Source organism: Eulemur rufifrons, chromosome 6 (genome assembly GCF_041146395.1).
Source record: "Eulemur rufifrons isolate Redbay chromosome 6, OSU_ERuf_1, whole genome shotgun sequence".
NCBI classification, from domain to species: domain Eukaryota; kingdom Metazoa; phylum Chordata; class Mammalia; order Primates; family Lemuridae; genus Eulemur; species Eulemur rufifrons.
The window spans coordinates 103,273,058-103,294,668 of NC_090988.1; the positions used below are offsets into that span (position 1 = coordinate 103,273,058).

The window sequence follows — 21,611 nt, forward strand, 5'->3', positions numbered from 1 at the left end:
GGAAGGGGTGCGGGGACCCAGCCCCAGAGGAGGGGTCCTTGTCCCCGGTCGCCCCAAAAGGCGGGGCGGAGCTCACCCCACCTGACCAGTGCTCAAGCGCACCCCCGAGAAGGGCCCGGATCCCCGGACCCGGTGCAGCGTCGAGCCTGCGCCCCGCGAGGTGCCCCTGACGTGCCTGCTGGGGCTGCCCCGCTCCCCCCAGGCACCCCGCACCCCGGGCATGGGAGGGCGGCGGGACCCAGCTCCCAGGCCTCTGCGCTGTCACCTCGCCCTGCCCCAGGCTCTGAACCTCGGGTCCCAACTCTCAGGTGTTAATTTGGCAAAAGGTAGGGCAGGCCCGCGTACAGGGGCAAAATCCGGTTTCTTACGGTTTGGGGGAGGAGCTCACCTCGGCCACCCCCAGCGCCGCCCCAGAAGCGCGAGGTCTGGCGGGGGTGTGGGGGAAGGCAGGCCTTGCGCTGCCCCGCGTGTGGGGGGCGCGGGGGGCAGGTGCACCCTGGGCCTCAGGGGCCCACGGAAGGCGCTGAGCTGAGCCGCAGCCAGCAGCCGCCCTGAGCCTGTTTCCCGCGGCACACGGGGCACCACGTCTTCCTGGTTCCCTGTAAACCTGGGGCCCACACTGCAGGGCGGGGTCCCTGTCCCTCTCCCGCTGGGGCTATGTGCCTGGAGACCAGGAGTTGTCAGATGTGGAGGGGAGGGCCACCTGCTGCGTCCTCCAAGGTCAAGGTGTCTGGGGAGCCTGACTGGGGGATCCTAAAATGCTGTTCTCTCCCCAAGGCGAGGCCAGGCTGGGTGCCGCCCCTCTGCGCCTGGGTGACTCAGCACCTGTGCCCAGATCAACAGGACTTTTGCCCCTGCCTCTCCAGCCTGCTTGGATCTCTCCCAGGTCTCCCTGCGGTGCTGCCTGGGATGCAGGGAGCCGGGGGTCCCCGGGGCCGGGGCCAGTCCCTAGGCAGGATGGGCGCTCTGGGCCAGCCCTGGCTCATCCGACTCACCTACCTGCTGACCACCCTGGAGCTTACCTGCCTCTTCATGCAGTTCTCCATCTTGCCGGTGAGTGCCTCTCCCTCCCCCTGAGGCCGGCCAGCCGCTGCCCTCCTGTCCTTCCTGCCTCCCATCTGGGCAGCGGCAGAGAGTAGGGTCAGGCCTGATGCTGCCAGGGGCCCTTGGGGTTGGGGCCCCAAGCCACACACGAGCCGAGTCAGGAGCCCCGCATAGCACGGCCCGTGCTCTGGCTGCACCGCCAGCCCTGGAGAGGAGCCATAGGGAGCCACCCCAGGCTGAGGCCCTGCTGGTGGCAGCACCTCCGAGAGGCTGTCCTTACTGTTCCTCCTACCTGGGGGCCTTTGCCGTATCCATCCCCCGCCCCAAGCCTGGTCCTGGCTGCCCCAGGCCTCTGTGCAGCTTGCTCCCTCGGAGAGGCCTTCCTGCACCCGCCTGGCCTCTCCACCCCCTCGTCCTGCCCAGTTTCCCCGGGTCCCCCCAGCCCGCCCACACCTGACAGCCTGTTCCAGGTGTGTTCGGCCATCTCTCTGCCCCCCACCCCCGACGGGAGGGCAGGACCTGATCCCCTCACTCTGCCCTCCAGAGCTTGCCCTCGGAGCTCGCCTGGCTGACAGCGGGCTGTGGCTGGCCACCCACCCCCATTCATGTTCCCTTTTCACTCTGGTGTATTCACTCAGCAAAGCTCCATGGAGCAGGCCCACGGGGTCTCACCCTCCCAGGGCAACAGCACTCAGGGGAGCTTGGAAGAATCTAGACCCCCAGAGGTTCTTTTCTGTCGGGGCTGTTGCCCTGGAGATTTTCGTGAGAGCAGCCAGGGTCAGGCTCGACGAGGTGCTCTGCTGGCGCTGGCCCCCGGGCCCCACTGTGGCCAGCAGGCCAGGCCGGGCAGGTCCGCGATGCCGAGGCCTGAGGCAGCCCTGACCGAGGCCGGTTCTCCACTCACGTTACCCCAGGAGTCTCAGGCTCAGAGACACTGGGGACCAAAGTCACCCATCACCAAGAAGCGCAGGCAGAGTTCGGGCCAGCCTGGGGCCTTCCACACTCCGGCTCCCCTCCTCCTCGTGGCCCTCACCACCTGGGCCTGGGAATCTGGGTGGCAGTGAGCAGTGGCCTTTGCCACCATTCCAGGCATGGCAGGGGCTCCCAGCCAAATGGCGAGCCCACGGACCCCGGCCCACCATGCTCCAAGCCCAGCTCACTCCCACTACGGGGCCCGGGCTCAGGCCCTGAATGTCCTCCTTAGCACTGGGGCAGCCTGGGCAGGAGCCTTGGCTTCCTCATCATAAAATGGGTCGTGACTGTCCCTCCCTCGTAGGGTTAGTGGGGCGGAGGGAGTGAGAAGTTAGAACAGCCGGCACCGGGCCAGGGCGGAGCAGCAGCTGCAGGCTGCCGTGCCCGCACCCGTGCCCCGCACCTGGGAGCTGGCCTGGCCTCAGAACCTGAACATGGCACTGAACAGCCCACCCCTCAGAGCTGGCGGTCACCTGCGTGCTGCTGTGAGCGGTGAGCGCCATCAACAGTAAGCGCAATGCATAGACCGTGCGGCGGGAAAGCGGAGGGCAGGGGACCAAGTGCGGGGACACCAGGAGCACCGCACTGAGAAGGCAGCATTGGCACAGAGGCTCCAGGGAAGCCGCAGAGACCCCCAGCGGAGAATGAGCGGAGGCGGGGAGGGGCCGCACCCACGGCGCTAGGAGGACTCCAGGACGGTGGTGGCTGGAATCGGGGCTCTTTGAGGGTGGCTGTGAGAGAAAGGGGGTCGGGGTGACACCAAGGGTTCAGGCCTGAGCCTTCGGAAGGATGGCATCAGCAGTGGACAGGGGGCAGTGGCAGGTAGAGCCAGTGTTTGGCGGAAGACGGGAGCCCAGTTCAGGACACGCCGAGCTGGAGACGACCTTAGACACCGAGTGCACGGCGGTGCAGGGGCAAGGTCCCGGGTCCAGGTCGCTCTGCGACTCCACAGCGCGGGGATGGTCACGGGGTGAGCTCCCCCAGAGTGAAGGGAGGCTTGGGGGCCGGGTCGGCAGGAGGAACCCGCAGTGGCGGCCAAGAAGGGCCGGGGGACCCAGGACAGTCCACAGCAAAAGAGGGTCCAAGGGGGACAGTAGGAAAGAAGGGGAGAGGGGTCCCAAGTCTGCGCTTAGGGAGAGCCCAGGGCCAGAGTCGGTGCTGCCGTAACAAACTGCCAACGACTGGGGGGCTTCGAGCAGCAGCAGTTTGGCGTCTCAGCGCTCTGGAGGTGTCAGCAGGGCCTCGCCACCTCGAAACCTGCAGGGGACCAGCCCTCTCGCCCCAGCTCCCTGCAGCCCAGGCGGCCCTTGGCGTATGGCCATGTCGTTCCGGTCTCTGCGCCCAGCTTCACGTGTGTTTCACACTGTCGCCCCTCTGTGTGCATCTGTGTCCAAAACTCCCCTCCTAATAAGGACACCGGTCATATCAGATTAGGGGCCACCCTCGTGTCCTTACTTTAGCTGGACTGTCTCTGAAAAGACCCTATTCTTAAGAAGGTAGGAGGAAGTAGAGGTGAGGACCCCAACATATGAATTGTGGGGAGACACAATCCATCCCATAATAAGTGGGATCATTGGAGGGAGGGTCGGGAGCTCAGAGGCCAGGGTGGGGCAGGAGCAGCGACAGGGGCATTGAAGTCACAGAGAATTAGGGCAGGAGAGGATGGGGGCCCTGGAGTCCCAGGTGCTCGTCAGGTGCCCTGGAGGGACACTGTCAGGGACCTGTTCCTCGCTGAGGGGCTGGGGGTCTTGCAGAGTGGACTGTGTCCGTCTGAGCAACGGGCCACAGTCACTAAGTTGCTTTGGGACAATCTCTCGCTATTCAGGAGCTGCCGTCATCCCTGCAAAGCTCTGAGTGGATGCAGACACATGGTAGTGGCAGGGGAGGCCCTGCAGAGGGGCAGGGGGGCCAGCGGCTGCCCTCACCGACGCCACCACAGCTCCCACCTGAGCGCTCAGGTGGCTCTGCGGAGTCGTTGGAGCCCAGGCCTTCTGTTCCCTCCACCCCCTGCCCATCCCGGGACCCCAGATCCCAGGCCTGGGGTCCCCCCCAGACCCTCTCCATGGGCTCCCTCCTGTGTTTCAGTATCTGTCGCGGAGGCTGGGCCTGGATTCTGTCGCCTTTGGCTACCTGCAGACGACCTTTGGCGTGCTGCAGCTGCTCGGCGGGCCTGTGTTTGGCAGGTACAGTAGGTAGAGGGCGTGGGGGGCCCTCGCCCCACGATGACGCAGGCCCACCCCTCAGAGGTGACAGACTGGGTCCTGACCTCACGCTGGCCCCCACTAGGGCAAGCTGCAGAGGAGCTTTGTCCCCGGCTGGCTCCAGGGCCCCAGCCTGTGCCTTCTGCCAACTGGCTGTGGCCAGAGTGGGGTTAACTGGTGACCAGCTGGTGGCAGTAATGCCCAGCCCACCAAGCTGGGAGTCCCACCACCAACTTTGATTGAAAAGGTGATTCTGGGGCCCAGTGCCCACTAGGACCCAGGCAGGACCTCCAGGGACACCTGGTCTCCATGCTGCGGGGACACTGGGCTGGGGACAGGACAGTGGATGTCCTCCCACAGACCACAGCAGATGGAGCAGTGAGGGCGACGTGTCAGCCACACCTTCAGAGAAACTTTAAGCAGAAAAGAAGGGGTTCTGCAGGCAGGGCCAGCGGGGTCTGGGAGGGTTTCTCCGAGCCGAGTGGGACTGTCCCCAGGTCGGACCGCCCCAGCTCACTGCCACACTGTGCCGATGGGTAAACAGGCCCAGCCCCCACCCCCTCGCACCCCAGCCTCCTTTGCTTGGGGGGACCTGACTGCCGCTGCCCCCAGGTTCGCAGACCAGCGCGGTGCGCGGGCGGCGCTCACGCTCTCCTTCCTGGCGGCCTCCGCGTTCTACCTGCTCCTGGCGGCCTCCTGCAGCCCGGCCCTGCCGGGCACCTACCTGCTCTTCGCCTCGCGCCTGCCCAGCGCGTTCATGCACGGGCTCCCAGGTAGGGCCAGGTGGGCCAGGTGGGCCTGGGAGGGCGGGGCCTGGCTCGAGGGCCATGGGGGCGGGGCCGGGGTGGTATGTCCAGGGTGGAGGGGGGTGATGGATGGCCGGGCTGGGCAGCATCCCGGTCCGCGAGGGGTCAGCTGCGGTACCGCGCCCTCAGTCCCCGTGCACCCCCAGCCGCCCAGATGGTCATCACCGACCTGTCTGAGCCCGAGGAGCGGCCTGCGGCCCTGGGCCGGCTCGGCCTCTGCTTTGGCGTCGGCCTCATCCTCGGCTCCCTGCTCGGCGGGACCCTGAGCACCGCGTGCGGGTGAGTGGCTGGGCCGGGGACCCTCACGGGGTGGTGGGGCTGCTTGGCGGGACGGCGCGTCTGGGTGGGTTCCGCCCAGCCCCGCGCCCTCCCATGGCCTCGGTTTCCCCATCTGGAGCAGAGCAGGGCGGGCCGGTGGGCGGGGCCGCGGCCCACCTGGCCTGGCCGGCAGGGGCACCATCATCCGAGCCCAGGCTCTGGCCCGGAGCGCAGGGACGCCCGCGGGGTGCCCGCGCTGTGCCAGCTAGAGGAGCCTGGCCGGGCTTGGCCTAAAGGAAGCCGGGCGGCGGGGCTCTGGGGCGGGGGTCCCGGATGCCGGGCGGCAGGGCACGGGCAGCGTCCCCAGCCTGGGGGCGGGAACTGAGGGGTCCTGCCTGCAGGTGCAGCCTCTGTTTTTGGAACTTTTGCTTGGGGACAGTGCCTTTCCAGCTTGCCCTGGAGGCTGAGAGGGGGCCTGAGTCCCAGGGAAAGGGGGCTGCGGCAGGGACCCCTCTGACTGGGGGCTCCAAAGGGAGGAGGATGGGGAGGATCCCTGGGTCTGCTGCTTCCTGTCAGCCTCCCTGCCTCAGTTTCCTCACCTCTGCAGTGTGGATCCAGATAGTAGCCCACACCCCCGGGCGGCGAAAGGAACCCATCCTGTAAAGGAAGACCTTTGCCCCCCAGGCTGTGCACCCAGGGCTGCCCAGGCCTGTCCTGCGGGATTCAGCGTCCCGCGGCCAGCAGCTCCCACACGTGGTCCCTAGGGTGAACCCTGTGCCAGGCTTCTTGCCCCAACCCCCTGCAGTGGTCCGGCCGGAGCTCTCAGGTACCTCTGGGGAGAAGAGCTTGACCTTGAACCCAGCACACCTGGGCCCGGAGGGACCGCCCTTCTACGGCGGGGAAACCAGCTCCCCACGAGGCCTCGCCCCCATTCCTCCCTCCCCTGAAGCTCCCACTGTCCCTCAGAGTCAGCTTCCCCGGCACCAGCCCTGTCCCTCAGACCCAGCCCTGGGTTTGGTCCGGGGCTCGTGCTGGGGTGGAGGCCCTCCCTGCTCCCTGGCCAGAGGCCGTGTGCCAGCTGGTGGCCCCACCCTCTGCAGGCCATGTGAGCTTCCCCGACACTCCGTTCTGGGGTGGCACCTTCCTGGTGTGCCTGGGGGTGCCACTGTGTGTGGAGCAGGAGCCTCTCTCGACACCTGGCTCTCCAATCTTGGATGACCCGATGCCGGTCCCTGGACCTCTGGGGCTTCAGTTTCCCAGGCCAGGCACTGCCCAGGGACTACAGCCCGGGCTCCCCGAGTGCCCCCAAACCAACCCCAGCCGTGTCGGGGCAGCTGGGAGGTGGCTGAGAACGGGGGGTTCTGGCAAGGAGGGTACAGTGGCCTGGGTACAGCTCCTCCGCGCTGGAGGCTTGTTCAGGCTCCGGGGCCTCCCAGCATTCCCCTCAGAACCCGGGAGGACGCCTGTGTCTGGTCACGCTGTGCGCAGGGCTGTTTACGGAACAGCCAGGAAGGGCCCCTGCGGTTCTGGTTCTGGGGCACAGCAGCGAGCAGCACGGGTCCCTGGGATGAGTGAATGCCACGCGTGTTCCTACGGCGTCCGGCTGAATTACATGGTGCAAAAGTAACAAGCAGGGTGGGAGTCGGAGACGGGGGTCGCCAGGGGCTCTCCGAGGCGGTGGCGGTGGAGTAGAGACCTGCAGCAGGGGAGGGGAGGCCCAGAAGCAGCACGTGCAAAGGTCCTGGTGCAGGAAGGGAGGGGCCCTTGTGGCTGGAGGGCTGGGGAGGGGCAGGGGCAGGACAGGCCCTGGGTGGGCACCCGCAGGGGTTGAGAACACGGGGTGAGCGCCCCCGAAGGGAGGCCAGCGGGGCTGCGAGGACGACAGCCTGACCCGGGTGGCCGTGGCGGGAGCAGGCAGAGGGCAGATTCTGGCTTGGTTTTGCCGATGGGTGGGCTGTGGGTGTGAACTCAAGACAGTGGTGTCAAGGCCGTGCCCTGACCCAGGAGGCCTCGCGCTGAGGCCCAAGCAGCCAGCCTGGGGTCCCGTTCAGGGCCGGTCTTGGTGCTTGTTGGGCGCTTGAGGGCGCTGTGGAGTAGGCAGCGGTGAGGGAGTCTGCAGGTGGGGCGGCACGGGGCCGCCTGAGCCCCTCAGCCCTGGGCGCTTCGTGTTTGGGGACTGGGGACAGGCCCTACGTAGGGTGGGGAGAAGGGAAGGGCCATGTGGCTCCTGGAGGGCAGGGACCCGCCGCACCTGAACTGCCGTGTCTGGTAGGCCAGGGCCCCCCAGTGACCTCGGCTCTGCTGCCTCTGTGGCCGGGCTGGAGGGAGCCGGGTGCCGCCAGGTGCGCTAGATGGAGCTGGGGTGGGGGGGATGCCGACGGTCCAGGTGGGTTCAGGATGGGAGGAGCCCATGGGAAGGACGGGGACAAGGACAGGAGGGGGAAGTCTCTGGAGGGTGGCTGGGGCCACAGGGACAGCTCGGCCTAGGGCAATTTGAGGGGAGCAGGTGGCTAGAGTGAAGAGGGGGAATGGGGGATGGGCACCAGCAGGACCCCCCATGCCGCCCCACCACAGAAACTCTGGTTCCTCGCTCGCCCACAGGGGTGTGGCGGAACCCACCACTCACTTCCCTCCCCTCCCAGCAGCCCTCCAGATGGCCTCTACCCCTGCCCACAGCTTCCAGAACATTCCATCTGCCCGCTTTCCTCCCAGGTTCTGAGGGGCTTTCAGCCCGACGTATACATGCACCAAGGGGGAGCCTGACATCTCCTTCGATGGGTGGGAGCCGAGGCCCCCGAGAGTCTGCGTCTCTCCCCACGGCTCCCAGTCCCTCCCGGCGCCCAGGGCTGGGGACAGCAGGGAGCTGGAGGAGCCGGGGCTCAGGCTGACCCCCCCAGCCACTGTAGCTGGCTGCCGAGAATGGACTGGCGGGGCAGGGGAGGGCGTGTGAGTGACCTTGTGGCCCACCCACTGCCTTCATCCCGCCCAGATGGGGCAGGGTCCGCAGGGTCCACACAGCTGCTGGTGCACCTTGTCGGGGCAGTGGGCCCAGTGTTGGCCCGGCCTGTGGTCCCGGCCCTGTCCTCACCTGGAGGCCAGGGAGGTCAGGGAGGCAGGCTCGGAACCCGGATGGCCCGAGGGCATTTGCATCTGTCCCCCAACTCCTGCAGCTGCGCAGGCTGCTGGCTGAGCCTGGGGCAGGAGCCTGGGGCAGCTGCTCGCACACCCCGCCTTCCCCTTCCTTGATAGAAACCGCATGGCACATGGCAAGGGTGCCCCCTGGCTGCCACCCCCTGCCCACCCACACCCCCTCCCCTGAAAGGCCCAAGTTGTGCCCCACCCACACCCGGTGCGGTGGGAGGAGGAGGGGGACTTGCCGGGGCCTGGGGCAGGCGGTGGACTAACTGGTTTGGGCCCAGCCTCTGGAGCCCGGGCGGGAGACCTGGCTGCCGGGGGAGGGCTGGGCCCTCTGTGACTGTGTCCCTGAGCCCAGGATCCCACAGCCTGGGGAGGGACTGGGCAGAAGCCACGGCTACAGAGCCCCTCACCCAGGTCGCGCACCACAGCACGCGGCCCCCGGGGGTCACCTTCTCTGGATGACACAGTCCCAGCCAGCGTGTGAGACCGGGGTGCGCGGGCCCTGCAGACAGGACGTCCCGGCTTACTGGGGAGAAAGCAAGGGCTGGGGTGACCCGAGCCCAGCGAGGCGGTGCCGGCCTCTGCCCGAGTGTGCCAAGGCTGTCGCCGAGCAGAGCTGATGGGGCCGCAGGGACATTTGTGACGAGCGGCCTGTGGTGTGGAGTGGGGTCCCGGGCAGGTGCCGGTCGGGGGCCGTGTGGACAAGGAGCCCAGGCCTAGGGAGGGTCCGTGCTGGAGGGGAAGCCCACAGGACTTGCTGAGGATCAGGGCGGAGGGGAGTCGGGAGGACCCCCAGGTTTCCGGCCTGAGCAGCTGGGGGGACGGCCACGCGGCCACCAAGACGAGGACTCTGTGGGTTGAGTGGGGGATGGCCAGGAGTCCAGTGCTGGGCACGTGGGGTGTGAGGGCCATCGACGTCCACGGTCAGTGATGAGGGCTCTGAGGTCAGGGAGGGCCCAGGCTGGATGTCAGTGTGTCCAGCTGTCAGCCTGGGAGGTGGCCTTGTCAACGGGGACTGGTAGACTGTGGCCCACAGGCCAGTGCAGGCTACTGCCTGTGTTTGTCAATAAAGTTTTATTGGTACGCAGCCAGACCCGTTCACTGACACATATGGTCCATGGTGCCTCCGTGCTGTGGCAGCAGGTGGCATGGGGTGAGGACCACTGAGCCCCAACGGTGACCCTGCTGGAGAGAGGCAAGCTCGCCTCCAAGCAGGTGGCCCACGCGGGTGGTCCCCAGGCCCTCATATTGGGCCACCCTCACCTTCAGGGTTAGGGTTAGGCCAGCCCAGCTGTGGCCACACAGCAAGTCACAGGCACAGCTGGGCCCACAGCCAGGACTCCTGGCTCTTGGCCCCCTGGAGGTCTCTCCCCCACCACCAAAGTGACCTGGATTCCAGCGGGCGCCCGCCAGGCCTGCTGAGAGTCTGGTTGCTGGGCTGGGGCCATCTAGTCACAGGGGCGGAGGCCAGGGCGCCTCCTGAGACGCGAGTGTCCCGTGCTGGCCCTCTTGGGCACTGGCTGGCCGTGGGTGGACCAGCTCTGGCTCGGCACTGCCCCCATGGAGCCCTCAGTGAGTCGGCACATATTTCTGTGAACTTTATCCGGACCCTGGGGCCGGGAATGCAGGCCCCCCCCTCCATGTGCCCCCCAGCCACCCCTGGGCTCGGCTGGCAGAGGACACCCTGGACTCAGCCTGCTGAGCCAGCGGCAGCCCTCACCCTGCCCCCATCCCCGGTGGTGACTGGTGACGGCTCCCTGGAAGCTACTGAGTAGACATTCTGGGCTGCCCTGGACAGCCTCGGGGCGGAGTGACTCACAAAGGCCAGCCAGAAGGCCTGTGAGTGGGACGCCGGATGTAATCAGCCCAGCGGGCCTCCGCCTCCCCAGACAGAGGACCCGCGTGCTGGGGCTGGGAAGCGCGGCCGGCACAGTGGCTGAGAGTAGCGGCCAGCGCAGGGCGACCTGGGAGGGGAGAAGACGTCACTGTGGAAGGAGTGGCAGCGCCAGACCGTGTTAAGGCCGAGGGACAAGCCTGTGCAAAGGCCCTGGGGCAGGAAGGAGCTTGCAGTCTGGTTGGAGGCCTGTGTGGTTAGCCAGTGGTGGTGGACCGGGGTCGGGGGTTAGGCCAGAGAGGGCTTTAGGACCTTCTTGGGGGCCTGGAAGCCAGGGGAAGCTGAGTCAGGAGTGGTCTCCAAGGTCTTCATTTCCAGATGTGGCTCTGGCCACAGTGTCGTGGGGCCTGGAGGGGGTGGGCAGACAGCTTCCCCCCAGCCTTAGGCTGGACGTCCAGTGACTCTCTGGGCCCCTGCTCACCCCTCGTGAGCCAGGTGTCACGTAAAGCCAGGTCGCAGCTGACCTAGACTGTCTTCCAAGGTGGACAAGAAGGGGACACAGCCCAAAAGGCCACGCCCACTGAGGGTTAGCTCCCAGTAGCAGGTGACCTTGGTGCCTGCTGTCCCCTCTCAGAGTCTCAGAGCAAGGGGGGAGGGTGACCAGCTTGGTGGGGAATTGTCACTGTGAGTTGGGCAGGAGCCCAGACGGAGGCAGGCGGGGTGGTGATGACTCGGGCACCTGGCTGGGGACGGGGTGGGAGGCAGCGTCGTGGTTGCTGCTGTTCCGCCAGCCTGGGGATCGGGCCGCCTGGCTCCAAAGGCCGTGAGGGAACGAGGTCACCCCGCGAGGTGCCCAGGGTCCTTCCAGCAGCATCCGTGCGTCCGTCCGTGCGTCCAGCATCCTGTCTGTCCACTCGGCCAGAAGATGGGGGCGAGGACAAGACAGACTAAGCTCCCTGCGCCTTCCTGGCCGCGGCTCCGTCCATCAAACGTGTTGAATGAGCCGACGGGGCCGCGTCCGCGGGTCCTGGGGTGAGGTGCCGAGCCGGGGTGCTCCCTGCACAGGGGGGGGGTGCCTTGACCCGGGCCCTGGGGCCCCAGGGGTCCAGTGGGGCGTGCAGAGGCCCCTCGCGGATCCTCCCAGGCCAGCTCCTCCCCGGTCTTGTCCCGGGAAGACCTAGAGCTCCCAGCAGGGAAGAGGAGGATGGCCCGGCCTCCCCCGGGGCCTCCCCCGACCTCCCAGGGCCCCACTGTTCCCCAGGGCAGCCCTGGCCTTTGGTTCGCTGGCCACCACACAAGGCACGGTAGCCACCTGAGTGGCCGCCTCTGTCCTGTGCGTTTCTGGGGCATCTGGTAAAGAAGGTAGGCTTTGTCCCTGCCCCGCCAGGCCCGAGCAGTGACGCGTGGGCCTCGAGGCCAGAGTCCTGGAGAAAGGGCCCTTCTCTCTGGGGCTGGCCACTCGGGCCGGGGGATTGTCCCTGCTCACATGGAACGTCCGCCTGTGTGGGCTGGAGGAGGGGCTGCGCCCAGCCTCACCCCTCCCCAGGGCCACAGCAGAACCTCACTCTGGGACCCAGTGACCTCTGCCCCTCCCTGTCTGCTGGCCAAAGGAAGGGCCTTTCCCACGGCGCCCAGCAGCCCGAATAGCCAGCATCCTGGGTGTGGCCACCAGCACGGGCAGGTCTGCCCCACGCAGCCACCCCGCTGCCCCGCGTGAGCCTGCGGTCCCAGCCCGAGAGACGAAGGGTGGCTGAGGCCTGGCCTCTCCGCAGCCAGCCAGCGCCCCCGAGTCAGCTGGAACCGAGGCCCTGCCTGCCTGTGCCTTCTGCCGGGGCTCTGGCAGAGCCTGTGTGCGTGCACGCGTGTGGCTGTGCAGGGGAGGGGTGGCGGAAGTCCTGTCTTTGAACTCTTTGGAGGGGGCACAGGCAGCTGTGGCTGGCCAGGACTTTGACCCGCCCTTGTCTATGCCCGGAGGCCCTGACCAGGGCGGATCTGGGGACTCCAGCGAGGCCCGGGGCAGGGTCTGGGCTTTGCATGAGAACCCACACGTTTGTTCTACCATCTAATGGTCGCCAGAGTTTCACCGCCAGGCCAGCGCAGGCCCCCCTGCCCTCGGGGGCCAGATTCTGGGCACCTGGTAAAGTAAGTCCTTCTGAGACCCGGGGCCCAAAGATGGTGTCCCATGTGGGGAGAAGAGCTAGGGCTGCACCAAGAAGGGCTGTTGCAGGATGTATAGGAGTTTGCTCACCTGCTGAGAGGAAGGGATTTCAGGCCATGCCTGGGCCTGGAGGCCTTGCAGCTGTGCTCGGTGAGAAGTTCCCCATCTCCTCCTGCCTCCCCGTCAGGGCAGGGGGTAGGCCAGTCCTCAGAAGGAAATGGTGACAGTCAGAACGGCCAGCGTCCAAGTGCCTGTGCTCCCCGGGTGATAGGGCCTGCCTGCTCCTTCCGGAGGGGTCACAGGCCACGGTTCCGTGTGCTGACTCGGCGAGAAACGCTTCCTCGGAGGTGAAGGCTGAGGGGTTGGCTCGCTGGTGGCCTGGCAGCCTCGGACCCCAGGCCAGCATGCCCTGCCCCTGAGGAAGCGGGAGGGGGTCCTGATGGGATGGGAGGCGGTTTCTGAGGGCCCACGAGTGCCAGGCCTGTCCTCACCGTGAGGGGTGGCGTGACCATCGCCACCACACAGTGCAGGTCCCCGACACCCCCTCCCCAGGGACACACACGCGGGCCTGCCCTTGGGGTCTTTCCTGACCTTCGGGAGCCTGGCAGCTGCCGGCCCCTGGGAGGGTCCCCAGCCCCGGGCTCTGCCCCAGCCCTCCCGGGCCCCCCACCCTGGCTCCCCCCGACCCCCGAGGCTGCCAAGGCCCACACAAGGGTGAGAGTCAGGGAAGGGGGCGGGGCTCCCTCCTTCCTTCCTGTCACCGAGTGTCGCAGGCTGCGGGGACCTGGGCGGTCGGGTTGGAGCTGTTTGCAGCCACTGATGCTCTAGTGTGACCAGAGCACAGGTCGGGGTGGGACCGGCACCAGTACAGCGAGGCTGTTTCCCCAGGATTGAGTGCCCCACTGTTGTGGCTCTCGTGGCCAACCTCCTGGGAGCTGGCCTCAGCGCCACCTGCATCCCCGCCAGCACCAAGCACGCCGGGGCCGATGCCGCCAAGACTGCACCGCCAGGTAAGCCACCGGCACGGGCTCCTCCCGCCCACCCGCCAGGCCTGCCGAGGCGGTCGGGGTCGCGCTCCAGCGGAGGGCACCTGGGGTGTGGAGGGAGATTTGGTGGGGGGCGCTCACACGGCCGAGCGGTGCGGCGTCGGACAGCCCGAGGCCTGCGGCCGGGGAGGACCAGGAGGGACCGCAGGGCGGGTGGGCCCCGGAGACTCGGTGTGTCCAGGGTGACATGTCCAGGGTGACATGTCCAGGGTGACATGCGGGTGCACAGCCCAGCCTGGGGGAGTGGCGGGCAGAGGGCAGAGGGCAGGCCAGGCCAGCCCCACCAGGAGAGGTCGGGGCTCCTCAGAGGTGTCCCTTCTGGGGCGGCGCCACTGAGCCCCAGCCCCACGGGCCTGGCACACGGCTGGACCCGCTACCTCTTTGCCCAGGGACTGAGAGCCAGTCTGGGATGGAAAGACCCCCCCAAGGGACATCCTGGGATGAAGCTGTGATGGGGTGACCCAGACCAGAGGCGGGGCTGGGGCGCAGGCCAGACCTGCGCAGGGACAGGGGGCAGCCAGGGAGGCAGGAGGCCCCGGGAGGGGAGGGAGGGGCAGGAGAACCCACCAAGCCCACCGGGAGGCCCACGACACAGTGCTGCAAAGTGTCCGGTGGTCAGGGCATGGCAGTGACTTGAGGCCACTTGGGAGCAGCCGCCAGGCTGCGTGGGTTGGGGGGTCGAGGGCCCCCACCACTCTGCACCCAGGCCCCCCTGAGCGCCTCCAGCACCAGGGTCCCCAGGGCCCTGGGGAGTGTGAGCAGCTGCTCTGTGCCCACCCGGGGGCAGTGGAGGGGCGCTGGGAGTGTCGTCATCTCCCACCCCCTCGGGCGGCACCAAAGCCAGAGGCAGGAGGGCTGCTGGGCCGGGCGCGGGCAGGGCATGAGGGGCCGGGGCGGGGGGCCGGCAGCCGCGCCCCCGGACGCCGGGTTAAAGGCCTCCGAGGGGTCTGACTGGCCTCTCGGGTGCCAGGCGGCCCCCAGGCCAGCGTGTTTGACCTGAAGGCCATCGCCCGCCTGCTGCTGCTGCCGGGTGTCCTGCGGGTCTTCCTGGTCAAGGTGGTCTCCGGCTTCCCTTCAGGTGAGTCCCAACGCTGGTCTCCCAGGCACGCAGGGCCTGCCGCAGGGACGGTCTGTGGTCAGGGCCTGGCCTGCGGCCTGCGTCCCGCGCTCCCACCTGCCAGGAAGCAGGACAGAGAAGAAGCTGGGGAACCCCCTTGCAAAGCTCCTCAGGTGCCGAAGGGTGAACCCCCTCTGCCTCGGGCAGCGCTCAGCCAAGGCCACGGGGCCAGGGTGCTGCCCCCGCCCCCTGTCCCCCAGCCCACTGAAGTCACCAGCTGCAGTAATGGGGGCTCTGAGTGCTCACAGCCCAGAGGCCACCAGTGGGTCTTGGGGCCAAATCTGCCCCCGTGGTCGGCCTTGGTCCCCCCTGTGGCACCTTCCTGCTCGGTCTACAACTTAGCAGCCCCCGGGGGAGGGGCTTCCTGCAGGGGTCCACAGAACCCCAGGGAAAGGTCTCCTTGGCCACGTGCCCCTCCCTGAACCAGGCACTGGCCGGGCCGGGGGTACCCACCCAGCGAGGAGGGAGAGGGCGGGCGCTGGGCAGGGGTGGGTGACTCGCGCCCCTGACGGCCCGCCTCTGCCCAGGGCTCTTCATGGTCATGTTTTCCATCATCTCCATGGACTTCTTCCAGCTGGAGGCCGCCCAGGCCAGCTACCTCATGTCCTTCTTCGGGGTCCTCCAGATGGTGAGTGGGCGCCGGCGCCCGGGGCCTGGCGGACTCGGGTTCCCAGCGGTGTCCACGCTGTTCTCCGACCTGCCTGCGTCACCCGCTCGAGGGCTTCCGGGCCCTCCTGCCCCTCCTCTGCCCCCCTGCGAGCCTCAACCCCCGTCCCTCCTTGCAGCTGGAAACGCTGCTGTCCCTCGCTGCAGCTCCGCGGCCCGCGGCCTCGGCCCCCACGCCCGGGGCTGCTCTCAGGCCCCCGCCCAGCCCCAAGCCCGAGCACCAGGGCCCACTCGTCCCTGGAGGTCCTGTCCCCAGGGAGGGCTGGTGAGCCCTCGGCCTCCTGGGCCAGCAGGTCGGGGCCCACGGGACACATATCATGTGTGCCGGTAGGGACAGGACGGCGGGGGGCAGCCCCCAGCAGGGGGCACGTGAAGATGGTGCCTCTGGCCTCCAGTGGGCAGCCGGCTGGGGTCTGCGTCCGCCCGCCTGCCCGCCCGCCCGCCGTGTGACCGGAGCAAGCTTCCCAAACCCTCCCCGTCTCCTTTCTCACCTGTCCGGCGCGGCTGGCCACCCTGCCCGCCTCTCGGGGCTGTCAGGTAGATTACGCGACCTCAGGTGGCGACGTCCTGAGAGCAGGGCCAGGCACCCCCGCGGGCTTGGCTGTGGCGGCTCGGCTGGGGCAGGCGTCCTGTCTGCCGGCCCCAGGGCCCAGCTCCAGCCCAGGCCCAGCCCTGCCCAGGCCCGGCCTCCTCCAGGGCAGCTGGGCCAGGCCCTGTGGTGGCAGGGACAGGTGGCAACGTGCTGCCGCCCAGGACCCTGACAGCCGGAGTGCAGGAGGGGCTATTTTGGGATGGGTGTGGGGTGCCGCTCACGGCCTCTCCGGAAGCGTGTGGCATTCCTGGCGCCTCCGAGCCATCTGCTCCCCAGCCTCAGGCCCTGGTGCTAACATAGCCCCTCCTGGGAGGCGCCCCCACCCCCCGCCCCGCCATGGGCCCGAGCGGCCGCCCTGGTGGGAAAAAGGAGATAAACAGAAAAACAGTAATCTTCAGTGGGCAGACACGGGCCGGCTCTGAACACGGCCGACGTCTGCAGACCCTCGAGACCCCTGGGACGGACACTGGCAGCCTCTGACCCAGGATGGGGGAGGGGGCTGGGCCTGCCACGGCTGCAGTGGCGACTCTACCTGAGACGGGCGTGGGGTGGTGACTGACACCCTGGGGGACACCTTGCAGGGCACCCGGGTCCCGACCTGAGGGGAGGGTCCTGGGGGGCCTGCAGACCCTGCTCCCTGAAGGCCTCCTGCGGGAGCCCCGAGCTGGCCGTGCCGAGGGCCCTGCGGAGACCGCGCTCCCTGCACTGGGGCAGGTGCGCCCCCACCCGGCACACCTGTGGTGGGCCGGGGCCACAAGTCAGGGGAGGACAAGGAAGGGTGCTGGTCTAGCTGGGGCGACTGGGGGGCCGGGGCCCCCTGCTGCAGGGAGCCAGCGAGGGGACAGGCGGGACAGGTGGGGGAAGAGGGGCTGCAGGGGGGTCTGAGCAGGGCCCTGCAGAAGCCTGGGTGCTTTAGGGGCCCAGGGACCCTTTGGAGGGGCGGGGCAGTGGGGGACAGGAGGTCAGGGGGAGGTGAGGAGGAAATGGGCTGTCTGCCCTGCCAGCTCCTGCGGTCCCCGCGTGGCGCTTAAGGAGAAGCGGTTCTGAGTTCACGGAAAAGTGGAGCCACCTTGTGCGTGCCGTGCGTGCCGTGCGTGTGGGTGTGGGTCTGTGTGTTGCGTTACACGCTGAGCCCGACTCAAGCCTCTCCTGCTGCGCGATCTCCTCTTAGATGTAGTGCACGGAGTGTGGCTCATCAAATAGATCTTCCACTAAAAAACGTTTAAAAACTCCAGAAAACCCAAAGAGGAAACACGTGTGAAAGTTGGATTGTTTTAAAGGACACTTGTGTTTCGGTCGGGGACAGTCTCATTGTGCCTGGCAGGAAGCGGGACAGGGATTGGTCCAATGCGGTGGTTCTGCAGGACTGGGCCTGCCCCCAGGACACGGCCCCCTGTGTGGTCCCGGCCTGCCTGTCCTGCGGGGTGCAGGAGGCCAGGTGACCACGTAGGGAGCAGCCTGCGGGCCGGGCCTGTAGGTCTGAGTCGTGCCCGAGCCCCTGGCGCCCTGGCTTGGGCCTGGCCTTGCAGCCCCGCCGCCCCAGGGAGCTCAGAGCCCTCCGGGCAAGGGCTGCAGATGGTGCCGGGCCTTCTGGGGCCTTCTCTGAGGAGGGGCTGCTGCGGCACGGCTGGCTGCGGTCCAGGCCTCCCTCACACCCACCTCCACCCTCTCTCCCTGGCCTAGGTGACCCAGGGCCTGGTCATCGGGCGGCTGAGCAGCCACTTCTCGGAGGAAGCACTGCTCCGGGCCAGCGTGCTGGTCTTTGTCCTGGTGGGGCTGGCCATGGTGAGCACTGCCCCCTCGGACTGCCCCCACGAAGGAGGGGTCCCAGTCCCACTGCCCTGACCTGTGCCGCGGGCATGGCGCCTCGGGCCACATCCCACCGTCCCGCCCTCCACCCCAGTCAGGGCCAGCCCCGAGCGGGCGGCAGTCGGGGTGAGAGGAGCAGGGGTTGCTGCAGGGAGGAGCCCGCCGGCCCTGCGCAGCCCCCGCTCAGTGCGCCCCCGCCCCCTGCCCGTGCCAGGCCATGATGTCCAGCGTCTTCCACTTCTGTCTGCTGGTGCCCGGCCTGGTCTTCAGCCTCTGCACCCTCAACGTGGTCACCGACAGCATGCTGACCAAGGCTGTCCCGGCTGCGGACACGGGTGAGCACCCCATCTGGGGCGGGGCCCTCCCTCCGGGCAGCCTGCCCAGCTGCCCAGTGGGTGTGGGTGCGCTGGGCGTGCTGGGTGGTGGGCCGGGGCAGGCCCAGGCCAGGGCCGTGGGAGGAGGGCTGCCTGGAGGCGGCGTTTGGCTTGGCTGTGACCCACAGGCAGGGTTTCACCAACAGGGAAGGTGGGAAGCTGGTGTTCCAGGCGGGGGCCAGCTGAACAGGGGTGCGGAGGTGTGGATTTGGACAGCGCCTGCAGGGGCCCTTGGGAACACAGCCCAGTGGCCCAGACAGCTGGGGGAGGGCCAGCAAGGACGCGGGGTCCCTGAGGGCCGTGCCTGCAGGGCTGACCCCCATCCACCCGCCCACCCAGCGGGGGTCAGAGGGTGAGAGGCGCAGAGGGGAAGTGGGGGGAAGCGGGGGAAGGGACTGCCCTGGGCCCTCCAAGGCCTTCCGGGACTGAGGACGGGGGTCTCTCTCCAAATGGGCTGGGCCGGGCTGGGGGCACTTTGGAGAGGCCGAGAGGAGGAAGCAAGGCCGGGACAGGTGCGCCGGGCCAGGTGGGGCAGGCCTGGCGTGCCCAGGGCCCCACCCTCAGCTTGGGAGGAGCAGCAGGTCCGGCTCCCAGCCCCAGCCTGGGAACGCGGGCAGAGGGGCCGGTAGTTCTGCAGGGGCGGGGAGGGGGCGAGGCTGCTCTTAAATTACACCCCCAGCCCTCCCCACCCCCCAGGCCCTGAGCCAGGTGGAGCCTCGCCAGGCCCCGTGACCTGCTGGGAATCCCCAACTCTGAGGGGCCTGGGCGATCCCCTCTGGGCTTGGGGCCACAGCTCAGCGCTTTGGGGGGCTAGGGATTGGGCAGAGGGCGTCCCTCCACCTTGAGTTCTGGGGGTGGTCCCCTCGCTTAGAGCCTGCTGCCCCCAGCCTCATGTAGTGTCCACGTATGTGTTCACCCTGGGGACAGCTCCCGAGGGGCATGGAGAGCCCCTCATGCTCAGGTGGGGACAGCCAGGTGGGGGCTCTCCCCACCCTGTGGGGGGTGTCTGGGAGCTGCAGGGCCCGTGGCTGGAGGAGGGGCTGGTGGCCAGGAGGCTGTGGAGGCGGCACTGGGGGGTCGTGCCCACCCTGAAACCCTGGCCCCAGAACCCCACCGTGTCTCGGCAGACCCCACCCCCTCACCGGCCCTCAGAGGCCAGTATGGGCCCTGGGAAAGTGCCCTGAGCGCCGGCTCCTCGGCAGCCCCAGGCCAGATGCCACCTCCCTTGGCAGGGCTGGGAGGGCGGGGCCTGCTGCCCACGACCTGTGGCCCCATTCCCAGGCCCCTCCTTCCCTGGGGAACTTTCTGGAACAGGGAGGAGGCTCAGCCCCACATCAGAGAAGCTCCGCGGCAGCTCCCTGCGCGGCTGGGTTGCCCATGGGGCGGACTGGGGGTAGCCGGAGCCGCCTTGTGCCCCCAAGGCCAGGGCAGGGGGGACCAAAGTTTCGGAGCCGGCAGGTGGAGCCACTCGGGGGCGTTTCCGGGAGGATTTCACGCAGACCGAGAGCTGTGCAGGCCGGATTGGGCGGTGGGGGCGGGTCAGGAAAGATGGGGACCGGGCTACGTCCAGGAAGTGGGCATCCTGCCAGGGGCCTGCCCAGGCCCTGACTCCTGTCCCCATCCCTTCCCCCAGGGACCATGCTGGGCCTCTGCGCCTCTGTGCAGCCACTGACCCGCACCCTGGGCCCCACCCTGGGCGGCCTGCTGTACCGCAGCTTCGGCGTCCCTGTCTTCGGCCACGTGCAGGCCGCTGTCAACTTCCTCCTCCTCCTGATCATCTGGAGGGAGCCTACGCCCCGGAAGAGGGACAAAGTCCGGTGACCACCGCACCCAGCACAGACTGGCAATAAACTCCCTCAGGACTCTTCCAGTCTGATTTCTGCAGCTCCCACAGGGCCTGTCTGCGTCTGTTGCCGGGGAGGTGCAGCTCAGGGGCTGGAGGGCTTCCTGGAGGAGAGGGCTGCAGCTGGGCCTTGGGGCTCCCGGCAAGACAGAATCACCCGTTTGTTCCCAGCCATTAGTCCGATCTCTAGTCCACCAACTCGGACAGGGAGGAGTCCCCCTGCGGCTCACTCACGCCCAGCCCGCGGTGGGCGCGTGCTGGTTTGAGATCAGGGCACTGGATATTCAGGGCCACTGAATCTGTGCTCCCAGGAAAATGAATGACGCAAAAAACGTCAGGGGAGCGAGGCCAGAGAGATCTAGGGAACAGGCCCTCACTGTTGCCTCGGAGCACACAAGCCCCGACGCCCCCAGTCCCAGACTGCACCGGTGACGCCGGCCCGGCCTCCCAAAGGGGCTTCCTCCAGGGTCTCCCCCTCGCAGCCTCTTCATCCTGGAGCCGACTGTAGGGCAGGACCCCTGCAGCCGCCTCCCTCCTGCCACCCCAGCTCCGGGCTCCCCGGGGAGGGGGCCGTGGGTGGGGACCCAGCCCCGCTGCTGGGACCTCGTGACCAATGAGTGACTGATCTGGAGAGAACAACTTCAACAGGGCCTGCAGATGTCCCTGAGACCAGGAAGGCCACCCTTCCTCCCTCAGGCTTCCTTTAAAAAGCCATTAGGACGGAATCCCCGAACCTCAGCATCCCATGGCCCAGACTGGAAGTGGCCCCAGAGAGCTGAGAGTGCAGGCAGGCCAGGCCGCTGCGGGAGCCGCGCCGGCGACAGGGTCTCACCTCCTAACCTCGGCCCCGCTGCCCGCGAGGCTGTGCCGGGAGAGGCCCTCGGCTGGGCCAGTGCAGGGTCCCTGGCGAGTCTTCTCCACTGTCTTTGGGGGCACCGTCCCCTTTGCGCAGGGGGTCCACAGAGTGTTTGGGAGAAAACGCCTTGCAGGGAAGCTTTCCTCTCTGGACTTGGCACCCAGGACTCCCGCACGCCACCCAGCGAGGGGACAGCACCTCCCCAGCCTGTGTTGGCTCCCTACTGGGCCAACGGTAAGTGACAGAGACTAGGGCCCAATGTGGGGCTTCACTCCCCTCACTGCTGCCTCCCTGCCCACCAGCCAGAACAGTCCAGAAACGAAGGCCCCTCACAGGGCAGAATCAGCGTCCGAACCCTCTTCTAACCTGGGCTTGTTCTCCACCAACAGACCCTCTGGGTGGGGGACAAACGTCCAGAGTCCTGCCTCCCAGGTAGCTGTGACACAAACTATCTCGGTCTGTCCCTGTGTACAGCAGACGCAGCCAGGCAGGGAAGGCAGAAGCAGCCAGCTGGCCAGGTAGCTCAGGAAGTGGGGGGCTGCCTCTCCACCCCGCCTGTCACTGGGCCAGCCCCTGGTCACTCAGGGACCTCAGCCTCCTGCCACTAGACAGCCCAGACCTTTGTTCCAGTCCCCAGGGAACAAGCCCACCCTGCTGGCCCCACGCTGCGGGCCCTGGCCAGGAGGGCTGGCAGCGGACTCGAGCTGCCATGCTCCAGCGGGGACAGCCAGCTGGGGGCTGGGCAGGTGGTACGTGGGTAGGAGGGTGGTCAGGAAGGTCACCCCACGCACACGCAGCAGCAGCTCAGATGGGGCGTTAGTGAGTGAACTCCAGAGCTAACACTGCCGGCCGCCCAGTCCTTCCCAGGACACACCCAGGAGGGGAAGGCAGCCAGGG

General features: G+C 68.0%; 1 protein-coding gene across 1 annotated transcript; it reads left to right on the forward strand.

The window, feature by feature from the left end:
- Positions 1-5: 5 nt before the first annotated feature.
- Positions 6-19,880, forward strand: SLC22A18 (solute carrier family 22 member 18). The gene is made up of 11 exons (XM_069471840.1): positions 6-326; positions 887-1,053; positions 4,102-4,199; positions 4,830-4,990; positions 5,170-5,302; positions 13,300-13,421; positions 14,428-14,535; positions 15,102-15,202; positions 17,516-17,617; positions 17,856-17,976; positions 19,649-19,880. The coding sequence occupies exons 1-11, from the start codon at positions 221-223 to the stop codon at positions 19,834-19,836; spliced, it is 1,407 nt and encodes a 468-aa protein (XP_069327941.1). The 5' UTR covers positions 6-220; the 3' UTR covers positions 19,837-19,880.
- Positions 19,881-21,611: the final 1,731 nt, after the last annotated feature.

Bases quoted from the DNA above. Each gene is read 5' to 3' on its own strand.
- SLC22A18 (XM_069471840.1), top strand. From the start codon at position 221: ATGGGAGGGCGGCGGGACCCAGCTCCCAGGCCTCTGCGCTGTCACCTC. The intron at 4,200-4,829 runs GTACAGTAGGTA...CGCTGCCCCCAG, and splicing joins GGCGGGCCTGTGTTTGGCAG to GTTCGCAGACCAGCGCGGTG. The intron at 17,618-17,855 runs GTGAGCACTGCC...TGCCCGTGCCAG, and splicing joins TCCTGGTGGGGCTGGCCATG to GCCATGATGTCCAGCGTCTT.